The sequence below is a fragment of the Triturus cristatus genome, chromosome 1_1, assembly GCF_964204655.1.
Source record: "Triturus cristatus chromosome 1_1, aTriCri1.1, whole genome shotgun sequence".
Lineage (NCBI taxonomy): Eukaryota > Metazoa > Chordata > Amphibia > Caudata > Salamandridae > Triturus > Triturus cristatus.
In genome coordinates this window covers 36588308-36610065 of record NC_140579.1, presented here as the reverse complement: position 1 = coordinate 36610065, position 21758 = coordinate 36588308, and the positions used below count along the sequence as shown (strand labels likewise).

The window sequence follows — 21758 nt, the reverse complement described above, 5'->3', positions numbered from 1 at the left end:
CCAAGGTTAGTGGTTAATAAAGTGGTTATTGATAGTTATTGGATTTAGTCATATGCTCTCAGGAGCCCATGCCATGCATTTACTCCTGTTTCTTTGCGACAGATTAAATCAATAGGAGTTAAGTATGATTCAAAGTGGAAACTGGGTGGCTTCATGCACATGGCTAGTGAGGTGAATAGGTAGGGTGGCGGAGATAAGGTATTGTTATGCTGCAGAGATGCAGTTTTAAAGAAGGTGAGATTGTGATCAATGATCTAAGGTGTTAGTCATTTGCAGAAACAGAAAAAAAGAGATTAAAGCAGATAGGCATGCGACTGAGGGAAGGCTACACTCAGAAAGAGGTGACATACAGAGCATGAAAGGTAAGGAGAGAGACAATCTAAGGAAATGACAGCAGAGGAATCAGTCAAGAATGTTAAGTCAAGGTAACTTTTTCAAGCAGGTTTAGTGTCATATAGCAGAAGGAGGCTTTCTGAGCTAGCATGGAACCAGGGGATGTACAGTTGTAGAAAGATACACCATTAACTGGTATTTGATATAAAAGGGAAGACTGCTTAAACAATACGAGTCAGAGTGGGCAGTTCATGTAAACATTAAGAGGCTGAGCCCACTGTGTGCCAAGCCTAGGGGCAGACCTTTTAAGCACAGTCTGGAGTACTCACGTTTAGTACATGGTTTGTGTACTGCACAGGGGAAGCGGGTCAGGCTTCTCCTTTAGGGAAAAGTCTCATTTAATGATCTTTCCTCACTGTTCTACCATCACTGCACTCAACAGTTGTTTTACTCCCTGTAAAGGATTTATACTGTCCTGTCTGAGAGCATCTCACCAACACGTGCTCCGATTTATAGTCCATGTTACCTAATCCCATTCTTGGCTGTTTTCACAACAACAGAGTTGCAGATACAAAGGTACCCAGCACAAAACCACCCAAGTGTATTGTGTGAATTTATATACATAGCCTGTGTGGCACATTTATTTTGTATATGATTGACCCAGATTAAAGTAGGCCTGTGGGCTCCATGTGGAAGCTCCTGGCCTGCTCCGGTGCAAAAGATGGAGGGGAGGTTGTGTTACCAGACAGTGGACGTGTACCGCTGACATTCCTGAGCTGGAGGGAGAAGACTCAGACATTCAATTAGGGACAGAGGAAACAGGGGTCTCATAGAAATGCAAATGGACCATTCGCTGAGATAGTCTTCCTATAGCCCTGTCATGTGGTAGATGAAGTGAGGGCTTAAAGGTTACCGACTCGCTAAATAATTTGGGACATGCCGCAACCCTTTTTAGCGGTCGAAAATGGATTTCCCATTTGCAGCCGCTAAAAACGGTCATAAATCTGTCCCTATGCTTTGAAAACAAAGGCAGCTCCCTTCTTGAAGAGCGTCAGTGAAGAATGCTCAGCAGCTGAGTATTCTTCACTGATGCTCCGGCTGCTGACAGATGTGCTGCTATGGTCCTCAGGCAGCACTGCAGCAGGAGGTAGGTGGGGCGAGCTGCGCAGGAGAGATAATGGGCATGGTAGACTGACTCCAGACTACTCTTCAGGGTGCTGGAGGGTAGCTCAAAGAGTTCCAAGCCCCCTAAATAAAGACACACCATGTCAGTACTTTTTAGCGTAAAAAAGCATTTCTTAGGATAGGATTGCAAACAATTATTGGTCTTTAATTACTTTTAAAACAGTAACATCAAAACTTCAAAATACGACACTCCCATTCCTCCCTGAATCATTCCCACCTCACACAAGCTTTCAGCCTCAATGCCTCACCCATAGCTTCCTTCTTCATCCTTGAACTCCCTGACCTCCTTCCATATACCCAGTCTCTCCTGCACGTGCTCGGCCTAAACACCCTCCAAGGAAACTCTTTGTCTCCAAACTCTTCACACCTCACACAAGCTTTCAGCCTCAATGCCTCACCCACAGCTTCCTTCTTCATCCTTCAACTCCCTGACCTCCTTCCATATACCCAGTCTCTCCTGCACGTGCTCGGCCTAAACACCCTCCAAGGAAACTCTTTGTCTCCAAACTCTTCACACCTCACACAAGCTTTCAGCCTCAATGCCTCACCCACAGCTTCCTTCTTCATCCTTGAACTCACTGACCTCCTTCCATATACCCAGTCTCTCCTTCACTTGCCCTGCCTAAACACCCTGCAAGGAAACTCTTTGTCTCCAAACTCTTCACACCTCACACAAGCTTTCAGCCTCAATGCCTCACCCATAGCTTCCTTCTTCATCCTTCAACTCCCTGACCTCCTTCCATATACCTAGTCTCTCCTTCACGTGCCCTGCCTAAACACCCTCCAAGGAAACTCTTTGTCTCCAAACTCTTCACACCTCACACAAGCTTTCAGCCTCAATGCCTCACCCATAGCTTCCTTCTTCATCCTTCAACTCCCTGACCTCCTTCCATATACCCAGTCTCTCCTGCACGTGCTCGGCCTAAACACCCTCCAAGGAAACTCTTTGTCTCCAAACTCTTCACACCTCACACAAGCTTTCAGCCTCAATGCCTCACCCATAGCTTCCTTCTTCATCCTTGAACTCACTGACCTCCTTCCATATACCCAGTCTCTCCTTCACGTGCCCGGCCTCAACACCCTCCAAGGAAACTCTTTGTCTCCAAACTCTTCACACCTCACACAAGCTTTCAGCCTCAATGCCTCACCCACAGCTTCCTTCTTCATCCTTGAACTCACTGACCTCCTTCCATATACCCAGTCTCTCCTTCACGTGCCCGGCCTAAACACCCTCCAAGGAAACTCTTTGTCTCCAAACTCTTCACACCTCACACAAGCTTTCAGCCTCAATGCCTCACCCATAGCTTCCTTCTTCATCCTTCAACTCCCTGACCTCCTTCCATATACCTAGTCTCTCCTTCACGTGCCCTGCCTAAACACCCTCCAAGGAAACTCTTTGTCTCCAAACTCTTCACACCTCACACAAGCTTTCAGCCTCAATGCCTCACCCATAGCTTCCTTCTTCATCCTTGAACTCCCTGACCTCCTTCCATATACCCAGTCTCTCCTTCACTTGCCCGGCCTAAACACCCTCCAAGTAAACTCTTTGTCCTGATTGACGAATCCTGTATACCGTCTTCTTTACCTGTGCTCCCCTGCCCAAGGGGTGTATAGGCCTACATGTGACTCTCCACCCCTTAAAACACTGCCTACGCACTTCAACCCGTCCTATCGAAGCAGGTGCTAGGTGGAATGACACCACCCCAATTCTAACAACATGTAGTATGGGTGGGGGGTCTTTGGTCTTTGGCTAACAACAACCATCCCGGTTGTGCGATGAGTCAGGAAAGGCTGGACCCGCTCTTCCTGAACTCCTTCATAGAACTAAAGATCCTGGACCTTTCCCTTAAACCTAACCTATCCTGTCTTAAGGCTAAGTCTCCTTTGCCCAAAGCACCCTGGGGGGAGTCTAGCCTGCTATCTTCACTTCCCTCAGGAGCTATTATTTAGCAATAAACACACGCCATGTAAGTAATAACATAAAAGGCATTTATTGGGACAAGATTGAAAACAATTATTTAACTTTATTAATCTTTAAAACAGTAACATCAAAACTTCAAAATGACACTCCCATTCCTCTCCAAACTCTTCACACCTCACACAAGCTTTCAGCCCTAATCCCTCATGCCTTTTCTTCATTCTTCCCCCTTCCACTCCCTGACCTCCTTCCATATTCCCAGTCTCTCCTTCACTTGCCCTGCCAAACACCGTCCAATGAAATTCTTTGACCTGATCGATGAATCCTGCACACAGTTTTTTTACATGTGTTTCCTACCCCCCTGAGGGGTGGATACGCCTGCATGCGACTCTCCACCTCCACAAAATGCCGCCTACCAGGAAAACACTGTAGGGCATTTTACTGCTGTCTCCGCATATCTACGAGCAAACCTACTCAACGACACGCCTCAGCTCCATCATTGTGAAAGGTGCACCTCGTCAACCCGGAAAAAACACTGCTCCTCTTCCTTAATGCTCCTATGCGACACCACTGTAATATCCCTGGCCATGCAAAACACCCTCATGGCCCTGTTTAGCTTCCTCCTAGCCTTGTCAATTGCTGCGTGTTTCAATGCTCCCCTCCAAAGTCTGCTCGGCAACATTTTTTTTGATAAACAAATTTTTATTTTCTTTATAGAGAGCAAAATCAAGTAGGACATACAACAGTCTGAGTAACTTGGCATCAATAAAACCTATCACGAAAGCATTGACAATCAATCGCAAGACCCCCCACCCCTCCCTGACCTTCCGCTCCCGGCCCTCGTACCCCCCCTAAAACAAGCCCCCAAGCCATTTCCCCCATACTCTGTGGAACTTTTTGGGGAAGCCCCGGGCAGCGTACAACGTCCGTTCCTGTGCGGCACACCAGTCCACCCCTCTTCTCCATGTAGCACCGTTGGGTGGGTCAATCTGCTTCCATGCGGCTGCGATATCTCTTTTAGCCACCACCAGAGCAGTAGTTAGGAAATATTTTTCGTTCCGGGATCCGTCCGACCCATCCGTTATTCCCAGCAGAGCCAGCTTAGGGTCATGTGGGACCTCCCATCCGAGGACCTCAGTTAATTCGACTTCAATCTCGGCCCAGTAGTTCCCCAGGCGTGAGCAAGACCAGACCATGTGAAAGAAGTCCGCCGGATCTACCCCGCACCGAGCGAATGAAGCGTCCTGACAGAGGCCCGCACGATATAGGCGTTCCAGGGTCAGATATGTGGCGTGGAGATAGTAAAGCTGGATGAGCCGCAGTCTAGCCGAAGTGGTAATCATCCTGGGTGCCATAAGGGCGTCCCTCCAATCAGCTTCATCCAGAGGACCCACCCAGGTCTCCCACCGCAGCCTCAATCCGTTCCAATCCACCGGGGTGTTGTTGACCAGGGACCTGTAAATACGGGATATTCCTCTCCTCCCAAGACACCCCAGCATCACCTGAGCCTCGGGCAGACTATGGTCGGGTATCCTGGAATCTAGGGGGACGTGAGATTGGACTGCGTGGCGCAGTTGGAGGTATTTATAGAATTGCGAAGAGTGTAAAGAGAACCGGCTCTGGAGCTCCTGGAAGGAACACATGTAGCCCCCCCCGCCAGACATCACCCAAGCAGGAGATCCCCAGAAGATCCCATGCCCGAAATCCTTCAAGCCCCGCCACCTCCCGCAGCCAAGTACCGTGCCAAAGTGGTGTGACCCGGGTCACTGTCCCCGACCAACGGGTATGCCACAAGGCGGCGTGCCACGCCAAAAAGGGGGCCCGCACAACATCCGGAAGCGACCAAGGGATCGGCGCCCCATAGAGCATGCTCTGGATAGTTGAGAACCCGGCGAGCTGCACCTCGAGCCTATAAGACGGATCATCCCACCCGCCTGAGAACCAGTCATGAACCACCAGCAGCTGAGTGGCAAGGTAGTACAAATAAAGATTAGTCATGCTCAGGACTCTGTCATATGAAGGAACCCGGCAGCGGTGCAAGGCAAGACGGGGTCTGCCGCCACCCCAGAGAAATTTAGTCGCCATCTTATCCAGGTCCCGGAACCAAGGGCGGGAGAAGGAGCAGGGCGTGTTCTGTAGCATATATAGGAACTTGGGAAGGATCATCATCTTATAAAGTGCAATCCGCCCCAATGGGTTCAACGGGAGCGACTGCCACCTAACCATGTCTGATCTGGTCTTATTGACCACGGGGGCCACATTGAGAGCCCAGCAGAGCTCCGGAAGAAGGGTGACCCAGATCCCCAAATATTTAAAGGAGAGCCTCCGGAGGGGAATATCAGACTGACAATCGAAACACTCCCTAGACGGGTGCAGCGGGACCAGTACATTTTTCCTGGGGTTTAGATGAAGACCAGATGCCTGACCAAACCGGCGAAGAATCTGGCGGACACGGGGCCCCGAGACAGCCGGATCCGAGAGATAGAGAAGGACATCGTCCGCATATAGAGCAATTTTATCAGGGACCATACCCGTCCAGTCCCACCCATGATGAGTAGGATCCGACCGGATCAGTACGGCCAGGGGCTCCATTGCCAGGGCGAAGAGGAGGGGCGAGAGCAGGCAGCCCTGCCGCGTCTCCCGTCCTATGGAGAATGGGCGGGAGAGAGCCCCATTGACCAACACTCGGGCTCGTGGGTCCTCGTACAGGACACGGACCATGGCACGAAACTGGGGGCCAAAACCCATTCGTTCCATGGTGTCTCCAAGATAGTCCCACCCCACTGAGTCAAAGGCAACCAGCAGAAGGGCCAGATAGGGAGAAAGGCGCTCCCGGTGGGCCAGGGCGATATGCAAGCGCCGCAGGCAGTGTCTGGTCCCTCGGTTTGGCATAAATCCACATTGGTCCTGGTGGACCAGTGAGACAAGAAGCGGGCGCAACCGCTGCGCGAGGACAGTGGCGTATATCTTAAGCTCGGTATTAATGAGGGATATCGGCCGCTACTCCGAGCAAGACTGTGATGGGGGTTGTGTCTTGGGAAGGATGACTATAGTGGCGGTGTCTGTTTCCTGCGGGAACAAACCCTTCTCCACCACCTCTGCAAAGAGATCCAGAAGCCTCGGACCAGGGTCTCGCGATAGTGAGCATAGTATTCCTGTGGGAAACCGTCTGGTCCCGGGGTCTTCCCGGAAGCCAGGTGGCTGATCGCCTCATCAATTTCTTGCAGCGTGATGGGCAAGTCAAGGGTCTCACACGCCTCCAGTCCCAACCGCCCGAGGACCGCCCGCTCGGCCCCAGCAGCTCCGCAAGGGAGATCTCCGGCGCCCGAGCCCGGTATAGTTGGGAGTAGTAATCTGCAAAGGTCTGAGCCATTGCCACGGAGACCGTGTGGGTCTCGCCTTTGGAGTCCCTGATGGCAGGAATGATCCGGCCTGCCCGAGGGTAGGTAGCCAGCCGATGGAGAAGCGTACCATTTTTATCCCCCCATCCGTACACCCGGGCCACCGAGGAGCGCCAAAGAGTCTTCGCCGCCTCCAGAGAGTGCATGCGTATCTCCTCCCGCAGAAAGGCCAGTCTGCGCGCCCGCGTGGCATCCCTCAAAACCTCCTGGTCCCGCTCAAGCTCCAAGGCCTGTGCTTCGCAAGCCGTGAGCTGCTGGATTTGTCTACGACGCTGCTGTTGCACATGCCCCTTTGCAGTCCCCCTAATAGTCACCTTGCCGGCCTCCCAGAGGATGGCCGAGGAGGACACGGAGCCCACATTGTGAAGGTAATAATTAGCAATCTCACCTCCCACCATGTTCCGAAAAACTTTGCCTTGAAGGAATCAAGCGTTGAGACGCCACATCGGGCGGGCAGAAAAGGGAGGTGGGCCAAGAGCGAGGAGCACTGGTGAGTGGTCCGACAGGCCCCTTGGGAGAATGCGGGCATCCTGAACCCCTGCACATTCGGTAGACAGGACGAAGATTAGGTCGATCGGGGCGTGAGAGTGGTGCGCCGCCGAGGTGTGGGTATATTGGCGAGCATGTGGGTGCCAAACCCTCCAGACGTCGCACAGGCCCTGGGTTTCGGCCCAATTCGACAGCTGCTTCGTGCGAGCGGCTCTGGCAAGGGAGATCGGACCTGTCGAGTCCAGATCGGGCGTATAAACAGCATTAAAATCTCCTCCTAGAACGAGCGAGCCCGCCGGAAGTGTTGGAAGTAGATCTGTGGTGTAGGAAAGGGCAGCCTGCAATAGGGACTGTGCCGCATAGAGGGACAGCAAGGTGAGTGGTCGCCCCTCGAGAGTGCCACAAACCATGACAGCCATTCCGTGGGAGTCTAGATGCACCTGAGCCAGTACAAAGGGAAAGGACCGTCTAAGCAGGATAGCACGTTGTGCATATTTAAGGACCGCCATGCGTTTAAAACGGTCCAAAAGACCATTTACATTCCAGGACAATACGCGCATGGTGACCTTAGAAATGGGTGTGTCAGCCATGGGTACAGTCAGAGGCAGGGGCCGAGGGGGGCACGGGCGCGCGAGCTCCCCGAAAGGAGGGACATCAGGAAATCGGACAGGAGATCAGGTCAAAGGTTACATGATGCCTTGGAACAACAACAGAGAGGAGTTTACTCTCCACCAACAAAACCCTCCCTAGGAGGAAGAAACAACCCCAAACCAACCCCAAACCCCTACCCCCCACCCTATACTTCGAAAACAGAAGCATCTGTCGCCCTAACGAAGTGTAACAACAACCAAGCTAGACCGCTTGGGCCTGAGCACCAGTGGACCCCTTAATAGATCAGAACAAGCCTGATTCACCTGCCCTGGCCGAGAGCAACGAGTACAGCGGAGCACTGCGGCCCGGTTTCGAGGAACCTCAGCTTGGTATGCAAATCCCAATCCCCCCCCCGACAAAAACACAGACAGAAGAAGGAAGTCAAATGATAGGGCTGCGGGAAAGGTACGAGTTGTCCATTTGTACAACAGGCCGGGCTGCGGAACCCGCCTGCCGGGGTGACACGGCCTGCCGCCCGGCAGCCGTGGGACCTGGAGGTGCAGCTGAGGAGGCAGAAGAGGCCCCAGACGTCCGGCGCGGCCGCCCCATGGAGCACGTGACGACCACCTCTTCCTCTGCGCGCCTCCGGGGCAGCGTGCGTCGCCGTTGACGGGTTCGTGACGACCGGGGCATCTCCCGCCCCCCTCGTCCGCCCGGTGGTGATCCTTGTCCAGAGCAATGTAAGGGACGTTCCTCCGTTAGCCAGGTCCAGGCCGCCCGTGGTGTGTCAAAAAATATTGCCTTATGCTGAAAGATGACTCGAAGGCAGGCCGGGAACTGAAGCTGGTATTGGAGGCCCAGGGATCGCATCTTCTGCTTCACCTCAGTATAGGATCGCCGTAGCTCCTGGACCTCACGGGTGTAGTCCGGGAAAATCATTATAGTGTGATTTTGATACTTGAGAGTCTCTGTGCGCCTGGCCTCGCGTAGAATCGCGTCTCTGTCCCGGAAATTAAGGATCTTCAGGATGAAGGGACGGGGGGGCGCTCCCGGAGGCCTGGGAGCCAAGGAACGATGGGCCCTCTCCACCACGAACGAGGCAGACAGGCTGTCCGCCGGCATCCAGGATTTAAACCAGCGCTCCAAAAAGTCATCAGCACGGCCCGATTCCGCCCCCTCCGGGAATCCCACCAGGCGGAGGTTGCTACATCGGGCTCGATTTTCTGCATCCTCGACCCGGCGATGCAGTTCTTTAGAATGGGTGGTCAGTTCTCGTACCTGGTCCTGCAGCTGGCGGATATCATCCTCAGCGGTTGAAATTCTCGATTCGGCTTCAGAGATGCGGGTGGTGGCATTACGCAAGTCCTGCCGGAGAAGGGCAACATCGACCCTGACCTCCCCCACCATACCCTCCAGGGAGGAGCGGGACAAATTGATGGCCTGCAGGATGGCAGCAAGGTCCGTGGTAGGGGCCGGAGCCACCTCCACGGTGGGGCCCGCCCCCCTCTCGGAGGTTGTGAATTGGTCCATCCTGGTTTGGGTGGCTGCGGGCGTCGGCTTGGATGCCTTGTCTTTACCCATAGTGGTGGCGCCTCGGGCAATGGGGACATCGAGACCAGTGGATGAGCAGCGTAGGCACCTCCAGTGCTTCCACGAGGGCCGGGGAGGCGAAAGGCAGGAGGGAGGAGACACGGTTAGGGCCTCCCGCTTAGCCAGAAGGCCAGTCGCCCCAAGCCCGCAGGTCATTTCCCAGCGTGCTGCCCGATACAGCAGCCGGTTATCCCCTGGAGTCCCTCACCGATCCGTCGCCCGCCGATATCCATGGAGGTACGCCACCATCCGCCGTACACCACAGCCAAGGCTAGGCCTCACAGCTCAAATCGAGGACCCGGGGCCCGAACACCCCGTATCAACAGTCCTGCACTTGAAAGGCTTCCAGTACACAAGAGAAGGCGCTCACCCACGCTACTGACCCCTCCCGGTGGGCCCCTCGCCACCACGGCCTGTGTTCAGCCCAAGACCATGGGCTCCAGTTCAGTTCGGACCTCCCCCCCGGGGGTCCCGATAGGGGGGGAAGGGAAGCCACACACCCCTTGACCGCCGGGCCGCGGCCCGATCTGCAAAGGCTGCTCCGCACCATCCAAATGTCCTCAGCCGGCTGTGGAAGACCAGATCCAGAGCCAGCGACGCAGGCGGGGGGAGGAAAGGAGGGGAGCCGGCCCCCGACCGTCGACACCCGGCCTGATGGGGGGGTGTCTCCACCGCTCCTGGCCCCCACAACAGCTCCGGTAGCCCCGCTGATGTCTCCCCACTACTGCACTCACCGCCTGTTCCTCGGCGCAAATCGGCCCCACGGGGCCAGCTCCACACCTCCACAACCTCCACAGGCGGACACCAGGCAGGAGCCCTTGCTTCTCTCTCTCTCTTTTCTGCTCCAAAAAACACATGGAAGCCTTCCAAGAAGATATTCCATATGCAAAGGTCCACCCTGGCCTGACAGCCAATGAGATCCATACCCTGTGATGAGGCAACACCACCCCCAACATAGCCGTACTCTCCATTAAAAAGTCTGACCAGCCCTTACCACCCTGCAAGTGAAATTTAAACACCTCAACAACTTCTTCACTGCCCACAGCTCGATTGGCCTTGCACCAATCACTTCTAACAGGAAATCTTGAATCTCTTGCACCTTTGTCTGCGGCAAGCGAGCCACCAGCTGCACAGTGTCCAGTTCAATACCCAAGAATGTCAAAACCTTTGCTACGGCCCTTCGTCTTCTCCAGTGGCAAGCGCACCCAAAAACCTGGAACATTGACTCAAAATGCACGAGCGCCCAAAGACAGTCCCCAGAGGCCTCCCTGCCAACAAACAGATATCATCAAGGTAGTGAGACACTTCCCGATGCCTGCTTGACTTAGTGAAGAGCCGTTGCAAGAAAGTATGGAAGGCCTCAAATAACGCACAGGAAATGGCACAGCCCATCAGCAACACCCTGTCTATGTAAATGGTGCCTCCAAATTGCATGCCCAACAAGGAGAAATCAGCAGGGCGAATCGCCAAGAGTCGGAAGGTCAATTTGATGTAATATTTCGCTAATTTGGCACACTGACCACACTGTATTACCAGACGAATGACATCCTCGACTGATGCATAGAACACCCTGTCCTCCGCAATTAAATCATTTACTGGAGCACCCTCTGGCCAGGACAAGTGATGAATCAGTCTGAATTCCCACGCCCCTTTCTTAGGCACCACACCCAGTGGAGAGATGATCAAATCAAGCAAGGGCCACTTCACAAATGGGCCCACTTTCCCCCCTTCTAAATCTTCTTTTTCTAACTTCACTGCCACCACCAAAGGCACTTCTTTGGCACACCTCAAAATATCTACCCACCTGCCCCAATATAACCTGCTTCTTGGGGAGCAGGACGGGGCTGAAAAGGCCTATAGGTGATAAGCAGACCGCTCGCAGTGTGTGTAGAGGCAGTGGATTGGGTAGAAGGCATCCACCCCATCCACAGTCCCAAATCCACCTCCCCCATGGTTTATCGGGATTAAGACTCACACTTGCCCAGAATTACTCATCATAGTTTAGCCATGCATACCCCTTGAAATGCTTCTGTGTACTCCTGATGAAGCTCATATACTGGAACAGGCATTTGCCCTGTCCATATGTCTCTCACAATAAATACTGGCATATATAAAAAATGCTGAGGTCCAGTTTTCCAACTTTATCGGCACTCTGGGCCTGCTCAGCAACTCCCACTCCACTTCCTTAGACCCCTCCTTTGTCTGAATGTCCCTGTGTGAGAGTTTGAATACATCTACGTATTAGTATTTCCAGATCCTGTTTCTTGTCTTATCGTAAAGGTGGGACCCCTGGCGCATTGCCAAACCCATGTATGACAAACACTTCTTATATTTGTCCTCCTTGGTCACTTCCTCCCCACCCACAGCATTATCCCCTCTGCTTCGTCTGTCTGTGTCCCTTTCCCATCAATGGCCTTGCCACTGTCAGTCCACTTGGGTGCCACTCTCCAACCTTTGAGGTGTCCTTAGCCTGTAACCCCTTTTCATCGATAACCCCATCCCCAACACCCACTGACTTGCATGACTTACTCCCAAACCTGGGCTCCCTGGTGCTCCAAACTGCCCACCAATCTGCGTTACCTGAATACGTGGTGAACAGACTACAGGTGGTTCAAAATGCAGCAGCCAGGATACTCCGAGGCATACCCAGGCAAGAATTAGCGAAAGCCTCACTGAAACTGCATCAATGGATGCCGATCCAAGCCAGGATTAAATTAAAATCTTTATGTCTGGCCCACAAAACCATGAACTGCAAGGGACCAGCCCTGCTTAGAACACTCATCACCCCATACATGCCCAAAAGGTCTCTGAGATCATCTTCACACCTGCTCACGAAGACGACAAGGATAAAAAGATCCACATGGGGAGGTAGATCTTTTTCGCCCCTGGTCCCAAGGTTGTAGAACTCCCTGCCCAAAGAAATGAGACTGCTAAGATATGAGGTAAGTTATTTTTATTTTTACTTAAAACGTGGCTTTTCTCCTGATGATCTATTAATCTCCTCACACATCACCTCTCCGCAGCACTGCGAAGCCCTTGGGCAGCTGTGCGTTTTACAAATCCATAAACATAAACACACATAAACATGGCAAGGCGCCAAACTCCCTCTTGTCACTGCTACATTTGCTGCTCCTCTGCGTTGCCTTGTCCAAGGTGCTTCCCTTGTCCGCACCTGGCTACTGAAAAACACCAACCAGGCTCCCTGTTGCCTCCTCTGTCCCTCTTGGCCTTGCTTCTTGCATTGCAATACCCTCATCATGATGCCGCTTACCTTCTTCCTACTCATTGCTGCCATCGACAAAGTCCAGCTCGAGTTCATCCTCACCGGCACCGTCATCACACACCGCCTCGCACACCACAATTCCACTCTTCTTCACCAGCTCTTGATGAGTTTTGGTAGCAAGAACCCTCGGCATAGGGAGGGCCGCCGCAGACCCCCCATCTCTCCGGGCCAACGTCCGGGTGCCATCATGTACCCTGTCGGCATTACCACCTGTCTTCGAGTCTTGCCTACTGGCCTTAAAGCACTATCCCCCACCAGGCAGCACCAACCTGGTGGGTCCCTTGCCCCACCGTACTTCAGAGCTGCACCAGCTCCCTGTGTGCTTGTGCCTAGTTCCTGGTCCTCCGGCACCCAAATCCAGCATCCATCATCCCTCTCTCATCACCCTACCAGCCCTCTCTTCTGCACCAGTGACTTGGTGTACCCCACCCCCCACAAGGGCCTGGTGCAGTGCAGCCTCCCTGGCCCTGCACATGCGTTCCCAATGCTCAGTTTCTTGGATCAGGAGGCGCTGGGTCTAGACGGATCCCCCGATCTGGATCAATAATGGCTACTGAATCCGGGATGTGGCTGCATCCCCCTTCATTCCAGCATTAGTTCCCCCTTCTCGCTCCGGAAGGAGGATTTAGTGCAGCCAAAGCAGTGGAGATAAGTTTGAAAATACACACACAAAGTCATGACTTTGTAGGTGTTCACAAACTCTCAAAGCAAACTGCACCATGATCCACCCACTCCCCACAAATTTTGTGGGGATTACTACTGTCTATATGCACACACAATTAGACAGTAGTAGAAGCATTTCAACCTTCTAGTAGCTTACTGGGAGGTATAAATGGAGCTTTTTTACTGTAAACATACATTTTCGACCACGCATTTGAGTTTATTGGCAGCTATCAGTAAATTGGTCTATCAACATTAAATCTGATTTCATGATGATCTGTCCAGAACAAAATAGAATCAATATTACCCAAAGACAGATTTGCAGGATTGTGGCCGGGAGTGTAAGTGTGACTGCATTGAGTGCCGCAGACATCCCTTTTTCGAAAGCTAGATTTGGGCGTGTGAAAGATCTTTAGTTTCAATATAGTAAGGAGCTTGTCCTATAATATATATGCAAATGATCTGTAGCAGCAGAGAAAAGCAGTCGGTAGGTATGGTTTGTGTGTTTTTCCATTTTAAATATTAAACCATTGAGAAATTCAGCTACTTATCAGTGGTTGGTCTAGTTTGAAGGGTTGTATGGTGTAATTGGATTCGGATCACCACATGCAAGAAAGGGGTCTTCTTCACTATTTTAGATATAAACCCATGTGATCACACACGCAGTGAGCTGTAAGATTCCTCTTTAGATTTATTACAGAATTAAATTGAGAACAGATGTATGGCTGGATGAGACCTTGAACAGGTTTGTGACACGAGGACCAGCACACTTGGAGGCCATGACCCCACACAGCTTTATAGCATTATTCTCTGTTGCCAAGGTCATCTTATTTAACGAGGTGTTAGACTTCAGATGTTTAATTCAAAATAAAACATCACCTTTGCTGAGGGATGCATAGACCTTCCTAACATATTGACACTGCTGCTTTGTCACCATCGAGGCGCTCCTTCCCCTCCAGCTCACATCGCTTCAGTATTGCTGATATGTCAGATGGATTATGTTTCAGGATCATAAAAATATAGCAGCCTGTTCACCGACTTGCAAAAATATAACAACCTACTGAGAATGTGCAATAAAGGTGTAAGAGGGAAGCGCTGATACTGCCCTAGAGACTATAGCCGTACAGCTAGGAGTTGTCAGACACAATGTGGCAGTGCCCTGACTGGTTTCTGAAATGCCCAGAGTGTCTTTCATCATAAGCCTTGAATCGGTGATGTCACCCTTGATTACCTTTCCCCACACCTTGATCTTCTTTTCCTCTATTTTGGACCATTCGACTTTCCTTCCATGTCATGTCCTCCTCTCCCATGATGAGCGGTCCCACTGTGAGAGACTACGGTTATTGGCCCTTCTGCTCTGCCGGTCTCCTCCCGGAAACATAGCGATTTTCTCCTATTAGATTTTTCAATGATTTTCCCTTTCCTTGACAGTACATTCCTGGCAGCCTTGCGTAAAAGTAAAGACTCTACCTTCTTCTTCTAATATTGCAAAGATTTGCGTGGTCCGAGTCTTCCGGGTTTGCTAGCAGCAGGAGAGCCCTTCCTGCTTCTCCCATTACAGGGCAGTTCATTTTCATTTTGGTAGTATAGGTAGATATTGTGCCCTTATGAATTTCATGAAGTAGGGACTGGGACAATTGGACAATGACTGGCCAGGAGGTAACAACTATTTGTCTGCCGAAAACAAAATGAATGTTGATGGTAGATCTGGTGTAAGAAGTGGAAAAGATTTACTTTTTTAGCGATTTTGAGGCTTTAACAATTGCTAGGATAGTTTCTATTTCTTGCTGCTAGGAAGAAAGAGCCCAACCAATTGGGTTTGAAGCCTTGATACTGGTTGATATGTGTTTGTTGTATTGCTATGGCTCTTTCCGGCTTCTTTTCCAGAATAAGGAGGTCAGTGTTTGAGCGCTTATTGGTTCGCTTGTAGTGTATTGACAAATTAGCGGGGAATAAGTATATTGTGAATTTATGCCAAGTTCTAGTGGTTTTGATGAGAGAAGTCTGATGATGGAAGAAGAGATTTTGATGACTTTATACGTGATACCTTTAAGGGAGTTTACATACACAAGGTTGTCTATTGTCAACAGCTTAAATGCTTGCCTCTTTGGTATCACCTGGTGATGTCTGGTTGCCAGTTTTATTGTTGGTGAGGGTGATGTTGTTTCAATGAAGTATTTGTTGATGGCATTTTATTCCTGTAGACGGTGTGGACTGGCAGGAGCTAGCTGTATATGCATGCAGGCTGGCATGGACAGTTTGATTGCTGTCTTGGGATTGTATGAGGATGGAAGTCTAATTTGTCTTAGGTGATTTCACATTTTCAAGTTGTGCATGCTGCTTTGAGAGGGACGAGGTCTCTTTGTGTGTCTGTTTCTTGCACCAGTGCTCTTATGATCAGTGAACTATTTTATCAGAGGACACTTCTTGGCAGTACCAAGGGTTTGAGGTATGTTGTTTTTGCTTCAGAGAGTGGTGTATCGACCTGTGGGCTGATGCAAGGTTTGGTGTCTTCAGCAGTGTGCTTGAAACTGATGTTGGTGCATCGGGGATTGACGTTAGTGACCCAATGGGACAGTGTCAAAGGTTATGATGTTTTTCTGTTTGTTTTATGCAAAATCACATAATCTGAAGTGTGCTTTCGATTCAGCTTACCCTGTTACTGTCTGTCTCCTGCAATCTCCCTTTTTTTTATCCTGATTTCATTCTTGATCAGCATGTTCATCAGTCTCTCCCCTACAGGGTCACCCTCTTGATCCTGAATCATGCTAGTCCGTCTCTGAAGTAGTGTTTGCCACACCATAATCTTTCATGTTTTTTAAGACCATCCTATTGCACTGTCGCTCCCTGGCAGGCTCCCTTCTTTCTGATCGCACATTTCCTCAGCTTATCCTGTGAACCCTTTTCTCACTCAAACCTTACATTCTGAATTTCTTCAACTCATGCCTTAGCTTCTCTGATGCCTTCTTATCCTCTCTCCCTTTCTACTGCAGAAAGAAGACACAACCAGGCACAGTCATGAACCACTGTGTGAAAAGCTTTGATAATGAGACCTTGGTCACCTCGTCTGTCTCCAGTATCTCAGGCACTGTCGTACTGCTGCTCGCTGCTCTCATTGGAGTACCTGGTAATGTCTTCATCATCTGGAGCATCCTTGGGAAGATGAGGGGCAAGGAGAAGTCTGTCACTTGTATTCTTATCCTCAACCTGGCCGTGGCCGATGGCACTGTGTTGAGCCTGACACCGTTCTTCATCACATTTCTCATCATGAGGACGTGGGTTTTCTCCCGGGTCACGTGCAAGATTGTTTATTACCTCGCCTGTGTGAATATGTTTGCCAGCATTTTCATCATCACCTTGATGAGCCTTGATCGCTTGTTGGCCATCTCTCGACCCTGGACGGTGCAGTCAATCCGCCAGAAGCATGTGGCCAGGAAAGCTCTGCTGGGTATTTGGGTAGCATCCATGCTGCTGTCAATCCCAGCCTTTGCTTACCGCGAAGTAGTGGAAGAAGCAAACACCAAGATGCTGATCTGTGAGCCTTGCCATCCCTCTAGCCGCCACACCATCTTCCACTACTCCTTAGAGACTGTGGTAGGATTTTTAGTCCCTCTAGCGATTATTTGTACGAGCTATGCTCTCATCTTACGGAAACTGAAGGCCACAAAGTTCCGGCGGCGGGTCCGTACTGAAAAACTAATCCTGGCCATCGTGTTGACCTTCACGTTGCTTTGGCTGCCTTACCATGTGGTCAATGTTATTCAGGTGGCCTCCCGAGTGGCCACAGGGAACATGGCAGAGAAGCTTAAGCATGCCTGGAAGGCAAGTCGAGCTTTAGCCACCACCCTGGCCTTCATCAGCTTCAGCATTAACCCACTGCTTTATGCCTTTGTGGCCAGCAACTTCATCAGGGTGTTTGGTATGAACTTCATTGTCAAGTTGCTTGAGGGCACAGTTGGGGAGCTGCACCGGAGAACCAAATCCCAAAGGGACCTGGAAAAGGACTTTGTCAATGATGCCAGCACGGGAGTTGAAGTGCAGGAGTTTAATAGAGACAACATACTAGACATCTCCCCATCTACCAAACTTCCTCCAGCTTGAAGAGCCAACACTAATGGGAACCATCACACAACATTTTCATCTCAGACAGGGATAATTAGCACCCAAAAAAATTTCACCCACATGCAAAAGTCAATAGCAGAGTATACGTCTGAGAAAGAGTGAAGTGGAAATCTCAAGCTCATAGGCCTTTTTCAAAGAGGGATTTAACTTAGTATGGTACCTAAAGCAATGACAGGGAAATCCTTGATTACATATTTGTGGCTGGAAAAATACACATTAATTGACACTATCGCCTAAGAAAGTGGAAGGGAAATGCCAGAATATACCTATGGTCTGTCACTGGAAGGGCAGTTTCTTCTGAGATATTGATAGCGTAATCCTGCACAGAAATGTTAAGCCTTTTAAATTGTCCTTGCCATACCATGCACCAAGGGACAGTGGCATATAAACATTGTACCGGACAATGGCCCTCCTCTGGAGTGGGTGTTCTCTGTCTAACTTAAAATACTGGCGATAGTGGACGTTCTCTCTTAAAAATCACATTATCTCACAGTACATGTCTTGGAACAATGGTAGATCCCAGACACTCCACCGGTCCTAGATTGAACGCTGGGAAATTCTAAGAATTGATTTGTCTCATATAGTGCTAAGTGGGACAGTGATATGACTTTCAGAGGATGGACTCCTGCAACTTTCTTGAATGGGGACCCAAATTGTGTCCCCTGAGCAGATGCACGCAAGTCCTGCACTGGAAACTCTTGCGGCCTTCAGGTCCAATTGCAGATGTTCTCCAACAGATTCGCACATGTTGGCTTTCCTTTCACTTCTGACCCTGGAGCATTGCTGACTATACATAAGATTTTTAATGGCCGGAGTCATCCGTGAATGTGTACTACCCATATATAAGATTTTGGATGACAGGAATCATGAGTGAGTGACTGATTTTGCTTTATCAGACACCAATGCTTCTGTCCTGTGGACCCCTTGCTTATATAAAAAAAGGAGGATGATTCCTTCAAACAAACATTAGGAGAAGGGAAGAGATAGATTGGGTGGCATCATATTACTACATTGTATGCTCATAGTGCCCACACCCCAGGCCCTAGCTAGGATCCCACATCTCTGCAAACACTGCCACATCATCTCTCTTCTCCGTTATTGCACTTTGACATTGAGGTGATTCCATCCCTAAGAGACAACACCTGCACTCCCTAACCTGAACCTAGAACGAGTTCTGGTCGCATTCCCTTCGTCCTTTTTTTCTCAAGGTAAAAACCAAGGCCTATTCCTCCAGCTCAATCAAGAACCTCTGATACCTTGTACCCATGCGGAGCAGACACAAGACTACATAGAATAACAATATTATTTTTCAAGAACGAGATGCGTGCCCTTTTGTTGGCATTAATTGTTTTCAGGGCGGGCTTTAACACTGGTGGAGCCCTCTGTGACAATGTATGTTGGCGCCCCCCCCAGTGACCAACTCTGCTATGGATTCCCTAACTAGCACCCTTTAACAGTGCCCCTCAAGTCTCCATAGCCACTGACTCTCAGATTCATTTAGTTTTCTAGCACCACTTATACCGGTGTAAGGTGTCAGAGCACTTTACATCATGCACACATTGTACAGAGACAATCATATGTGTGTAAATCAGTGTATAGGAACTGTTACATTAGACAGGACTACAAGGTGTAGGAGTCACATGTCATTGATACTGGTAGGCAAATTAGTTTAAGAGTCCTTATTCTGGAAAAGTACAATTTCAGAATTTAAAAGGTAACACAATTGTTAGGGGTTCTCTTTAATAATAAGAATTGTTTTCTACCCAAATGAATCCTTTTGGCAAGATTAGAATAATGAAAGACTGGGCAAAAAAAACATATAGCTCTAATATATACCGTGAAGTATGCATGCAGCTCTTTAATGACAGTTAATAGCTCAATGTTCTGTTTAGGATTTTGACTTATAAACTGCAAGTAACAATAGGATCCCTCTTACAGAAACAGTAGCACACTGACCTATTTACATGATATGCACTTTGTGATCTGCATGATACGTTCTTTGGAGACAGCATTTTAACCCCCTGCGCTACCTTACCATGATACAAAATGACCCTGCACCCGAAAACTGTAATTCTATTCTGTAACTTGCATAATACTGCTTATTATAGTGGAAACAAAGCAAGATATCACATTCATTCAGCTTCCCATAATACATATATCTATTCATGATGAAAGACTTGATTGTAGTTTGTTTTTCGTTCGTCCTTTATTATGAATCAATTACTTTCTTAAAATCACCATACAATTGCTCTGCCGCCAACGCGTTTCATCCCTCTTGGGAATTCTTCAGGTCTAAAAAGCAATTTACAAAAGCACTTATCAACGTGCTGTTTCTGTTGTAAATGATATGTATTACACCAGGCCAATCTCTAATGGTAATGCAGGTAAATCACTGTATATTAAAGAATCAAACGTAGTTCGTTTCTCAATGTCTCCATACGGCCATTGAATATTTTTGAGTGTGGACTTCGCTCTATATCCCGAAGATTCAAATTTCTCCCTAATATCAATAATGCAGTGTTGCCATCTTCACGCTCGTGCCGCACATCAGTTTCTCTACGTTCCGCAAGTGAATCGCCAGACGTGCACGCGTTGCCATTGGAAGCAATGCAACGCGAGCAAGTTTTTGATGGGAAAGCTGTGCCAATTGCTAAAGGTCTCTTTCCTATGGGCGAAACCTAAAAATAACCGATCTTTATTTAAACCAAACAAGACCAAAATGACAAAAATCCAACATACAGAAATCAAGATATCTCTTTTAAAAGGTTCAAAACAGTTCAGTCCATAGGAAACTATGGCTGCGTCACTTTTAGTAAAAAGTACTTGGGATGCTTCAAAATCAAAGGCGAAAACGGGCACAGGGGAGGTGAGGACCCAAAAAAGCAAGCAATCCATTGGTTCCTTGTTCACAGGGAAGGTCATACGTCGGTTCCTTGCTCCCAGGAGAAGTGATGTGTAAGTTCCTTACTGTGAGAGGAGGTGATGCGTTGATTTCGTACTGCGAGGGGAGGTGATGCATCGCTTCTCGGGACATGCAACCTCAGTTCCTTACTGAAGCCAAGCATCTATGTAGATTTGGCGCACAGGTGTGATGCGTGGAAAATCCAGATATGCTGGATCGATATCCCTTCCTGTACATAAACCTTTAAAAAAATGTCACTTTGTCACTTTTTCATGTGTGCTGCATGAAGCAGCACACATGAAAATGACAGAATGGCATTTTAGGATTGTTTATGTGCAGGAAGGTACACCTGTGAGAAAGTACCATCTTTCTTGCATGGTATGCCCCCACTTTTTGCTGAATTGCTGAATGTACTTTGACTGAGTGTGCCCTGGACTCCTGCCAATCAGGGGCCCAGGACCTATGTTCCTTCCCTAAAACCTAAAACCCAAATTGGCAAACCCTGGCCACATGTCAGCCCCTGGTAAATGGTACCCTAGGTACCCAGGGCCTTGTGACCAGGGAAGGCCTCTAAGGGTTGCAGCACTTATTGTGCCGCCATCAGAGGCCCTGTACCCTAACACAAACACACTGCCCTTGCAGGCTGAGTGTCTGGGTACAAGACAAAACCAAGAGTCGACATTGCCCACATCCCTGTGTGCCATGCCCACAACCTACACTGCCCTGGCATACATCAGCCATCCCTCTAGCTGGGTGCCCTATGCCAGTGGTGCGGGCACAGGAGCATGAGCCCTGTGCCCCTACAGTACCCAGGTCCATTCCTGGGCACTGTAAATGCAGTGCTGCCATTTAAGAGTATATGGTGCTGAGAGCTCGTCAAACACAAACTCCACAGCACCATAATGGCAACACTGAAGACTGAGAAGTTTGGTATCAAACTTCTCAGCACATTAAGCCCGCACTGATGCCAGTGTGGGATTTAATGTACAAAGCACTACCGAGGGCATCTTAGATATGCCTCCTGAAACCTAACCTACAATCCACGTCTTGTCTGAGAGGCTGCCTAGGCTGCCACACAGCAGATTTATTGCTGGACCCCTGGGTGGAGAGACCCCGCTCTCCTGGGCCTGCAACAATGCACATCCTGGGCGAGGTGCTAGGTCTCCTCCCCCAGGATGGGCAGGGGGAAGCTTCAAAGGCATGCCGCCTTTGTGAGCTTCTCCAGGCCATTTGCTGTACCCAGCAACTGGCCCTCACCGGTTCTGACCCCCACTCTGGCGGGAA

At 49.7% G+C, this 21758-nt stretch overlaps 1 protein-coding gene across 2 annotated transcripts in view; it reads left to right on the top strand.

Annotated features, from left to right (window-relative positions):
- The window catches only part of LOC146869277 (leukotriene B4 receptor 1-like), a 95511-nt gene extending 74764 nt beyond the window's left edge, over positions 1-20747 (top strand). For both annotated transcript variants that reach the window (XM_085646801.1, XM_085646836.1), the window contains exon 2: positions 16444-20747. In XM_085646801.1, coding sequence (XP_085502927.1) covers positions 16469-17551 — 1083 coding nt within the window. In that variant the 5' untranslated portion in view covers positions 16444-16468 and the 3' untranslated portion in view covers positions 17552-20747. The remainder of the gene's footprint in view (positions 1-16443) is intronic.
- The last annotated feature ends 1011 nt before the right edge of the window (positions 20748-21758 follow it).